Source organism: Acanthochromis polyacanthus, chromosome 7, assembly GCF_021347895.1.
Source record: "Acanthochromis polyacanthus isolate Apoly-LR-REF ecotype Palm Island chromosome 7, KAUST_Apoly_ChrSc, whole genome shotgun sequence".
In the NCBI taxonomy this organism is placed as follows: Eukaryota; Metazoa; Chordata; class Actinopteri; family Pomacentridae; genus Acanthochromis; species Acanthochromis polyacanthus.
The window spans coordinates 11,540,697-11,551,831 of NC_067119.1; the positions used below are offsets into that span (position 1 = coordinate 11,540,697).

General features: G+C 39.8%; 1 protein-coding gene across 2 annotated transcripts in view; it reads right to left on the reverse strand.

Moving 5' to 3' along the window:
• The window catches only part of erap1b (endoplasmic reticulum aminopeptidase 1b), a 28,732-nt gene that overhangs the window by 4,863 nt on the left and 12,734 nt on the right, over positions 1–11,135 (reverse strand). Inside the window, exons 1-14 of one of the 2 annotated variants that reach the window (XM_022191472.2) lie at positions 10,179–10,530; positions 8,259–8,776; positions 7,517–7,655; positions 7,217–7,351; positions 6,964–7,084; positions 6,131–6,285; positions 5,832–5,945; positions 5,472–5,603; positions 5,140–5,271; positions 4,538–4,621; positions 3,722–3,879; positions 3,270–3,349; positions 2,961–3,144; positions 2,530–2,686 (exon numbers count right to left, since the gene is read on the reverse strand). In XM_022191472.2, the coding sequence (XP_022047164.2) occupies positions 2,530–2,686; positions 2,961–3,144; positions 3,270–3,349; positions 3,722–3,879; positions 4,538–4,621; positions 5,140–5,271; positions 5,472–5,603; positions 5,832–5,945; positions 6,131–6,285; positions 6,964–7,084; positions 7,217–7,351; positions 7,517–7,655; positions 8,259–8,776; positions 10,179–10,253 (2,184 nt within the window). In that variant the 5' untranslated portion in view covers positions 10,254–10,530. Of the gene's footprint in view, positions 1–2,529; positions 2,687–2,960; positions 3,145–3,269; positions 3,350–3,721; positions 3,880–4,537; positions 4,622–5,139; positions 5,272–5,471; positions 5,604–5,831; positions 5,946–6,130; positions 6,286–6,963; positions 7,085–7,216; positions 7,352–7,516; positions 7,656–8,258; positions 8,777–10,178; positions 10,531–11,135 lie in introns of those variants that run through there. The other variant, XM_051951029.1, reaches the window with a different exon arrangement.

Consider the following 11,135-nt stretch of genomic DNA (forward strand, 5'->3'; position numbering starts at 1 on the left):
CTTTTTTATTTTGAGCATTTTAAAAACTCAAGCAGTCATTTAATTTACTGATTTAAAGAAATATTGAAAATAACTGTTATTGTGTTGCATGTTACATTATATTACAAATTAGTCATTTCTAAAAGAACTCATAACAACCATAGTGATAAGTGGTGCAAATAACCATTATTTCATATAAAAAGTTGAACTTATGCAATATTCTGGTTCTGCGACTTTGTTTAAATTGTAATACGCTAACAAAAACGCTCCATTTGTACAACATGTGCACAGAACATCGCTTTTCAGAATTTTTCAATACTCATTTAAGAAACCGTGAATCATAAGGTCATATGTATAAGGTTCCCTGAGGAGTTTTTGACTTCATCTAGTGCTACAGAGCACGTCTTTCATGAGTGGATTTTGAGGTTTTTACATGCACAACATAATACATAACTCTGCCACTAGTGACACTTTTTTTTACTAATCAACAGGTGGCAGTAATGCATCAAGAAATGTTCTAGTAATGGAGAGGAAGAAGGCGACTGCACACTATCAACCATAGGCGTTTCTAGCCCATTTTTGGGGGTGCTCAAGCACCCCCAAATTGAATCCCAGCATCCCTAAAGTTTGACAGATTTTTGTTTTTGTTGTATCGCATGTCCTTTTCTTTTTAACAAACCAGAGAAGTATTAAAATCATACAGTACGTGGTTGATATGTAATATTTTAACAACAAAAATACAACACCCAGCCTATCTTGCCTCAAAAATGGTTTGATCCAGCCCAACTTTCTCCCAACTCGGGCTCTGAGCCTCTACCTGCACAGAGCGAAGCGCTGTTTCACGGAGAAGCAAATGGGCAGTAGTGGTGTAAGTACCTGGTTTAAACAAGGATATGTGGCACAATTCTTATCTTCTACCACTCAATACCAACACATTATTATCATTACAAGTCCTAATTTTTGCTGCATTTAATCAAAGGTTACTGTTTATGTTGTTAGGTAGGAGTTAGTTTACGTTTTTTTCTAGCTAGCAAACGTTACAGGTGGTCAGTGTCTGTTTGAACTGGACTGAGAGAAGCTAGCTGTTGTGTCAGTGCATGTGTTAATATTCAAGCCAAGGTTCTACTGACCAGCTAACTGACTGGATGTCCATCAACATTATAACTCCTATTGTGTGTGTTTGTGTATGTTTATATGTATGTATGTATGTATGTACAGACAGACAGCCTCATCATGGACATAAGATTATTGTCTTTTCGAAAAAAAGAGCCAGGTTCAGGTAAGAGTGTAAGATCAAATGGTCTATCTATCAAGAGTAATGTTGTAAGTTGGATCAATGTATCAGTGTTTATATCTGTTATCAGATATAAAACACATTGTTTGGTTATTTGCCTTTAGGTTGACAGTACAAAGAGAGAGAGGATGTTATTTGTTCATATTCTTATTGGTATTTTTTCATATTTATGTATTTATTCATCTAGTTGAATACAATCTATTTGTGTATGATTGTCAGTCCAAAGAGGGAGAGACGAAAAAGGGGAAGTAGAGAGTGTAAGGTCAGGAAGAACCAGGTAAGAACACAAACAGAATAGTGGCACGCAAAACAGCACCTGTTAAGATGACAAAAAAAAAAAAACAACTTTCCATTCACAATATAATTTTACATATGTGTCATGGAGGTTATGTGTTCTCCCCACAGTAAATGCTTTCCAGAAGCACACTTAACAGATATCAGTGGACTTCAATTTAAACAGGACGTCTTCATTACATTTTCCTAATTATCTGTATGCTTTACTATTTGCTTAATTTCACTATACGAGGAGGAGAAGAACAGGGAGAGACTCTGGAAGATGAGAGAGCAACTGTGCATCGCATTTCAAATAAAAGTAAAAAAATAAGTCCCAAGTTGTTGTTTTTTTACTCAGTATAGGGGGCTGGTTTACTCCAGAAACATGCATGCTGTTTATGTGTATGCTGAGGAGTTGCTGTATCTAAATGAGTCGTCTTTTCCCAGAAATTAGGGTTACAATATGTTTCTTTTAAGATTCCAGTGCATTCCTCCTTTGCTGTGACTCAGCATTTAAATATCCTCTATCAGATTGGATGGTTTGGTCACAGACTTTTTCTAAAAGTGTTATGCTTTTCTTTCACAAATGTGGGAATGAAATTGCGTTAAAATGTACAAAACACTGAAATTTATCTTGTCTGGCCGGGCACCTCTGGGTGCTCAGCACCCCTAAACCTCTGATCCTAGACTCGCCCCTGCTATCAACTATGGAGGCAAACTGTGCAGGATTTAAAAACTTATTTCTGAGCTCAGAGCTGAACAATCTAAACAAGAAAAGTGCAGCCTGAGTCCATTAACTACCTTGTTTTAAGGGTATGTTTTGACATTTTGGATTCAGACGGTCCCAAAATCATCTGAAGCATCGTGATGACATGAACTTCACTTGGAATTCAAACTGTTTTAATGTGGAGACAGACTGGTATGAAATATTTATCAGAATACTGTCTGTTATGAGACGTGAAATGAGTGCTGTCTTCACTAACCTTCATCTGATTCTCCAGAGCTGCCATGTCCCTCTTCTCCATCAGTTTGTAAAGAGGTACGAGCTCTCCGAAGCCCTGAGTCACAGCCATGATCTCCGTCTCTCTGGACAGATACAGCGACAGCTCCAGAGCCGTGTCCAGCCTCACCTTCCCCACGCTTCAAGGCACAAGTCAGGCTTCAAATCATCACCATGCAAGCATTTTTTATTTGAGGCCAACATCTTCAATTGATATTAGCCGACTGATAAACATCAAATCTCAAAGAGCATGGAGAGAACACTTTTGAATTTACCATCTAAACACACAAAATCTTCCCAAAAAGTTGGTATTTAGACAAAATTTGCTTTATGATGAATATGAGCATCAGATTTCTTCACCAAAATGAGGTATTATGTGGCATTATGTGAGCAGATTGAGCTCTTTAAACACACCTGACCAGCTGGAAGACGTTCTGGATGAGGCTGGCGCGATCGTTGCTGGTCAGAGCCGTGTGGTTGTGCTGCAGTACTTTGATGATGGAGTTCCAGCCGTCGCCTGCGTAGTGAACCATGTAGTAGCCACTCATGTCCACGTTGAACTTGACCCAGTCCACCTCCTCCGGCAGATACAGCACGCCTGCATGGGCCAGAAAAGCAAAGATGAGCTTTGAAGTGAAAGGGAGTTATTAAAACTAAATTGTGTGTATGTGGATAAAAGCATTGCAATTTAAAAATCAGCTTTATCTGGTGCACAATCCTCACCAGTCTTTGTCTTGAGCAGGAAGCGGTGGATGGTGCTGGAGGCGCTGGTCATGTAGGTCAGAGGGATCTGCCACAGGAAGCTATCAACACAAAATGAGGATTTAAAAAAAAAAAAAAAAAAAAAAAGGATCAAAGCAATCAAACCATTTAAGGTGAGACGAGACACAGAACAATGCACTGACTGAAGATGACAGGTTTCAAACACAGCTATACGACTATAGCAACTGGATGGAAAAATATATTTTAGTTTTTACTCAGTTCAGTTGATGTTGCAGTTTTACATTAAACTGATGGATTACTGCACTTCTGCCACGACAGCATGAGCGCTACCTGAAAAGTCTTTCTTTTATCACAGACTGGTTGCAATGTAAAGGCTGCTCTTTAAAACATGCTAATAATGCAGGAAAAAGGACATCTGCAGTAGCTAAGACTACACTTATTCTACTGCTTACCCTTCAGTGAGGGAGGGATCATCTGTCTTCAGGAATCTCTCCTGACTCAGCCAGACCTCCCGACCTCTGACCTCCACAGTGACCAGTGGGAATCCTTCCTGCAGCGTCCAGGTGTCCATGATGGCTCTGACATCCAGCTCATCACCAGAGTGCCACTTCTGTATACAAATGCATCACAGATAAATTATTCCTCAGCATAAACGGGGCTTGTTGCTACATAGTGGCATTGATACGAGGCATAAAAATATCAGAGAAATACAGGGAAGAGTAGTTTAAAGAGGCCATATTATGCACATTTGCAGGTTTATACAGAATATGTTTATATGCTTTATTGTTCAAAAAACATTATTTTTTCTCTTACTTTATACTACTGCAGCAGTATCCTTTGTTTAAACACAACATTTTAGCCCTTTGTTTCGTCGAAGTTCCCCTCTAAAAATCCTACTCTGCTCTGATCGGTCAGGTGGATGTAAGCCTTGAAGAAGAGTTTTGCAAGAAAGCTGTTCATCCTTTACTGTCAAGGGAACTGCTAGGCAGTTGGTATGCAAATGGAGATACAAACAAGTAAGAAAAGAAAAGCCTGGAGGCGTTTCAGGCAGCTAAGCAACAATGTTTTCCGTGGAAGAAAATAACTCCACTTGGTCTGGAATTGAGGCTTTTTATAAGCTTGCAAACCTTTTACAGATCGAAAAAACTTTACCACACACTAATGAAATATATATATTTTTAAAAATTATAATACAAGCTCTTTAATGTAATTCACAGAGTCTGTCTGCAGCTTGTTGAACTTGAATGCAACCATGCAAGAAAACTTACAGAGGCTCCGGACTGAAGTTTGCGTTTGGAGCAGAATTCTCTGTGTTCCATCCGACCTTCGACCAGATCATCTGAGTCACAGATCTGATGGCAGGAAGCACAAAATTAAGCAGGGAATCAAAACAGAGGAAAAGGATATATTAAGAATGCCTTCTCAAAGACACTAGGTATTAAATGGCAGAAACAACTGTTACTGCTACTTTTGGGTTACATGAGTACAAACAAAAACCTGTTTGACGAGCTGAAAAACAGGCAACAGCACAGATATTTTAAAGTCTTATATTACAATTAACTACTGAAATAAAGTTAAAGGACAATTCAACAGGCACTTTATGAAAACTGATCAGTCTGCCCCAATGGTAGCAGCCATATCCTGGCCAAAAATTAGTTTGTTTCATGGCTTGCTTTATTCATTATAACTGGCTGATTTTGCTTTTGAAACCACTGACTAAATGCCTTAAAAATCAAAGTATTGTTACCTGTACTTACACTGAGCTTTAAACAGAATGACTCCTGTTAAGCGCTAATTGAATTTGACAAAAATAAATAAATTCTGAACCCTGAATCCCTTACCCAGAAACTTGAACACACACATCACTCACATTGGTCAGACTCTCCCACAGGTGGCTGTTCACAGTGTTTTGGTAACTGTAACGTTTGAGGTATCGGATGATGCCGATCTCGAAGGCCTCAGGAGTAAGAAAGTCCCGCAGCATGTTCAGAATACAGGCCCCCTAAAACAGATATAAATATACTAAAAATTAACAAGTAAAATCATATGTTGCATGACTGTGTACTTTTAAAAGCCTTTAAGCCTGCATTTGAATGGTTTGTTTCTACAGTACAGAGTAATACTTGACTGAAGTTTCTACATCCTCTATACAGTCAGCACTTAAACATCAGATGCTTCATCCACCTAAACACCGAGTCTGACCTTGTCATATGACACATCGTCAAACATCTCCTGGATCTGCGTGGGGTTTTCTACGGGGGTGGAGACCGGGTGAGAGGAGCTGAGGGAGTCCACCTCCATCGCCTCAAAACATTTCCCCAAAAAGAAGTCATCCTGGGAAACAGAGAGGACGGAGAGAGTTGTTTTTAAAGTGACTACTTGGAGTCTTAGTCTCAAAAATGCTGCTGACATAAGAGCAATTTAGCTTATGCACAGTAAGTCATCTCTGAATTCAGCTGTGTATGACAGAAATAAGGAAATATTATGTAAAGAAAACTACTTTGATTGCACTATTCAGCTCTGAGGTAAGTCATCTGTCAGTTTTCTGTGCTCAGCTCTCACCACTTGCAGTTCTGGGTAGGTGATGTCGAGCGAAATGAACTCCATGAACTTAGCGAAACCCTCGTTGAGCCACAGGTCATTCCACCACTCCATCGTCACCAGGTTGCCAAACCACTGAACAGGCAGGAAAAGATGCAAGAACAGTATTTAACACACAAATACATGTATAACTTTGGTCCTGTTAAACTGCACTGAGCAGAACAAATCTACATAAACTTCAATCCACTGTGCTTCCAACTTAAACCATCCTATCCTTAAAATGAAGCTTTTTTTTCTTTTGAAACATGTCGGTCCGCTACCTGGTGCGCCAGCTCGTGGGCGATGACCTTAGTGATGCCCAGTTTGTCGGAGGCAGAGGACCTGTCAGGATCAAAGAGGAGGCCGGTCTCTCTGTAGGTGGTCAGACCCCAGTTCTCCATCGCGCCTGACTGGAAGTCAGGGATGGCAGCCAGGTCTGCAGGGAGCAACGTCAAGAACACAAATACAACTAAACATGGTGCATTCAGGTCCCCTTCTCCTCCAAAAGATGCACTAATACTTTTATATGGTATTCATTTGTATGCATATTGCTATTCTAATAGAACAACATAGAATAGATCTTCATTGTCATTGGTAAACAACAACGAAAGAGAGTTTAAGAGCTCTTTCAGCTCACAGCAAAACACAAAAGAACATTTTTAAAAATCTAAACAGCACCCTCCCAGCAAATGTTTGATCCTGTCAGGACACGGGGCATTTCTATTTTTAAAATTCTAATTTATCTACTGTATTTATGCTGTTCAGTCAAACTGACCTCACACATAGCAGTAAGACACAAAATCAGATGCAATCTTTAGTGTCTGCACAAAGACATTTACAACACAAATCATACCGTTTCAGCACACAGATTACAGATCACGTACTGACAGTGACTTTGACACACTGTTTTTAGTTATTATTAGAGACAGAGGGTGCTTACTAATACTAATTTTAGATCTTAGTAACACATTAATGCTATTAAGAAGAAATATGTACATTGCGAAATAAAACTAACTACATCACTGGAAGTCAAAACCTAATTTTAACAAAAGAAATACTAAAGCTACTGCTACAACTTCATCTTAACGTTTTGATAACATGCATTTCCACTGACCCTGTTTGGGAAGCGGGTAAGGAATATCAAAATAGTCATCGTAAAAGTCTAACAGCTTGACAGCAGCATCCAACGCAAAGGCTGTCTGGTCGATCTTTTCGGGGACAGCATAGACTGAAATCTGATAGAAATCAAAGAGAGAGAGAAAAGTCAAATTAATACCGAGCTTGTAAGGGACTATTTTAAATGCACAAAAAACAGAAAATGTAAAACACTGTGAGCTTTAAAAGTTTCAAGTATTTATATTTCTTACCTCAACACCATGCTTGGTGGTTTTGCTCACAGACAAGAAGTCAGACACAATGTAGGCCACCAAGTAGGTGCTCATTTTAACGGTGGTGTCAAAGTGATCCTCAAGCAAACCGCCCGGCAACTGCACTGTTTTAACCTGAGAAATGCAGGTGAGTGGTTAAAGCAATGCAGGAAAATAAGGGAGTAGTGACAGACAACATGCAGTGAATTAGTACATTTTGATAAATTCATTATGTGGTTTTACTGCATTGTTACTTTTCATTGTATTCTAAAATTATCTGTACTTAAAATAAACGGACACCTTGGGCATGTTGGAGATGGTTATGTGTCGCGGCTCCCGTACGATCCGTATGGTGAAGTTGGCTTTGAAGGCTGGTTCATCGAAACAGGGGAAAGCTCCACGAGCAAAGGTGGCTTCAAACTGTGTCGACGCCAGGACCCTGAGAATGTATAAGAAGATGAATAAAAGGGAAATAAAGCTGCAGTATTTAGCATCTGTCAGCATCAGTTAATTGCTATCAAATTCGATGTAATCCACAAAGGAAACATCTTTTTTACTCCCAACTGTAAATTAAAGGTACCACAGTAAACCCAGTTTCAACAATTAAATGTAAATCCCACTTCTCCCCAGAAAGTATGTATATTTTAAAGACAAGGAGAGGATGTCTTGTCATATTTTGTGGATCTCCAGACATATGAAAATATGAAGACACACAAATACATTTGCATAAAGCCCATTTAAAACCACACTTCCCATCAACTTTTTGCAAACAGGTGAATATCAGTTGTCAAATCTTGCTAGTTTTTGCATTTTCTGTTGTCATTTTTCGAAAAAGACCTTATTTCATTGCACAATCTGTAATTGTCAGACAAACACAGATTGAACAAAAAGCTCATTTCATGTAAAATCCAATCAAATGCAGCTAGAAAAAGCCACTTATCTTGTCACTGATGCTTTTGATTTGTTGCATTTACTCAAATGATGACTAAAAGACACAACTGGTATCTTTAAAAAGCATAATAAATAGGTTTCATGTCCTTACCGGACCTCCCCGCTGCTGGTTCGGTAGTTGCTCTTGTAGAAACCATGGAAGCTGTCAGACAAGTTGGCGGCAAACTCCAGCTGAACTTCATACTTCCTGCCTTTGGTCAGCACCGAGTCTGACAGCAGAGCGAGCTGATGGAAGCGAGGATACTCCAGAACCTGAAGGGGCTTCACTCCTTCAGGGGCCATGAGCAGCGCATCGGATATCTGCAGCTGCTTGGAGTGGAGAATCACGGTGCTGGTGTCTTCATGCACATCCAGCTCAATACGGACGACGCCGGTGAAGTCCAGTGTGGTCAGGTTTGGGTGGATGCTCAGGTCATAGTGGAGGGGAGTGATGGTTTTGGGAAGCCTCATGCGGTCCCAGGGGAAGGGCTGGCCGTTGGTGGCTACGGGAGGCTCTTTGGCTTGGTTTTGATTTGGTAGCTGAGCCCCAAATGATGGAGGAGAGAGGGCACAGAGCAGCAGGAGGAGGGAAGCCAACATGGTGACGGTGAATGAAGAAAATCTTCTCACCTGAAATAGAAAAAACACAATACAATTTAGTATTAGAGGGTTAATTGTAGCGTACCAGGGTGTCAGGGGTGTCATTGTTTCACTAACCCACAATAAAATCATGAAATCTGTCTCACAATGAACAAACGAATGTCCAACATCACCTTCTTTTCTTTGACTTTGTCAAACAGCTGCAGCATCACATTGCAGCAAAGTCCATGCAACCTTCAAACTGAGTGAGCAGCCATGTGCAATTAACATACATGATCATTCTAGCTGGAAACAGCTGATTTTTCATATATCTCCATAGGGGTACAGAGGAACATTTCTAGCAACCATCACTCCTGTGTTCTAATGCTACATTGTGTTAGCTAATGGTGTTGAAAGGCTAATTGATGATTAGAAAACCCTTGTGCAATTATATCAAAAGTGTGAGTTTTCATGGGAAAGATGAAATTTTCTGGGTGACCCCAAACTTTTGAATAAGATAAGATAAGATAAGATAGACTTTATTAATCTCACAAAGGAGAAATTTAACATTACAGGGCTCTTAGAAACAAAAACAGAGGAGTGCAAAAGTCACGAAAGTGCAAGAACAAGATAATAAATATTGAATAGTAGTGTATATCTTCTTTTAGTTATATGAGGAATGCTAGTGTTTCCTAAACCACAAACTAAATTTAAACAAACACGATCTGTCACTGTAGTACATTTGAGAATAGGCCTATATTTAACTGAGATGTTGTATTATTGTCAAACACAATAGGCAAAATGCTTCATTCCAATCACCAAAAATGCGCAAATTAAACAAAAATGAGAATGTTCACACATTTTCCAGAGTGCTCTAAAATTTCAAGGGAACACTTACATCATTAGGGATTCACGATCAGTGTCGATAATGTAACATAGCTTGAGAAAGCTGATTGAAATGCCATCAAAATTTTTGTTGAAGTTTGAAAATGACATGTAAAAACCTGCAGCATCTCTTTGCAGTAGCAAAGCTGGACGATTCACAGATCAACGTATAAACTAGAACTACTTCCTACTGAGGAAATGGTCTTTATTTCTACTGTCAGCAGTATCATTTGTGAGCCCTGATCTCACTGGATAATGATTCCCTCCTCACAAATCCCCCATTCAAACCCCTAACAGTGTCCCATTGTAAATATTCTACAGCTAACTGACAGTTATTTGAACTACCTGCCCTACAAACTCACTGTAAGAACATGACAGTGCAGGAACATGGCAGAGGAGCTGGAAATGCAACACTTTCGATTTCACACAAAGGTCCATTCATTTATTCTCTCGATTTACAATCAGCAGGGTTCATATTTTTCCAAAACCGATGAGTTAAATCTATTATCTTATATTCTTTACATGATACAGCAGTGTGAAATACATGTAGGGAAAATGTTAAAGTTACCTTTCCGTCCTCTGCACGCAGGTTCAGTGCGAGTAAGTCAGAAGTGAAAGTGAAACCACTGAAGGAATATTGCATGCTGGGAAAAAAACAGGGGAAAACACCCCAGCAGACAGAGCTGAGAGGTCAGCACAGATCATTTTAGGTGTGACACCTGCAGCTGAGGTGTCGGGACTGCAAATTCCACCTAAGATTCATGATTCCAGCTCGTTTTTTTTTTTTTTTTTGCAGGTTTGCAGCTCAAACCCTCAGAACAGAGGCTGAGTGAAAACATTCGACAAAAAAAAAAAGAGTTCAGCAGCAACAGGTTCTGCAAACTAACATCTCCGGGTCATGCATATGGCTGTAAAAATGCATAAATGCAACAATGAATTAAGGAGGAAGCGACGAGAGAAACAGGAAGTTCCGTGTTGTTGTGGAGCGCATTTCCTTATTTAACCACTAGATGGCACCGCTGCTTTAAATGACTGTGTTTGGTGCTTGGTTTGGGTTTCTGCAGTTTCTGAAGTCCCCTCATATGAATACATTTACAAAACATTCTAAGGTTGGTTAAATTGAGCAGAATTAGGTTGAACACATACTAAACTATTGCGAAATTTTTAATTTTTTTTTTAAAGCTTGGTTAGGGAACCTGGGGCTGAGGGCCAAGCAGGGAGACTATGGTGAGCCAATGATGAAGAAAACCAAGGCATGAGGTTCAAAACTGGACGTGAATCATCCGTAAAACTGCAATCACAGAGGAAATAGGACTTAATCAAAGCAGAAATGCTGACGGAACAGCAAAAGGTCCGATTATGGATGGAAGTGTGACCGACTGCACAAGCGGAGCCTGTTCTGGCAGAGCTCAGCATTTGAAGCCGGCTTGATGATCCTGATGAGCTGCAGCTGCTGACGCTCTGCTCAGGCTGCAGCACACCTGCATCCAATGCTGCAATTAAACACACAGCTACACAAAGGGGC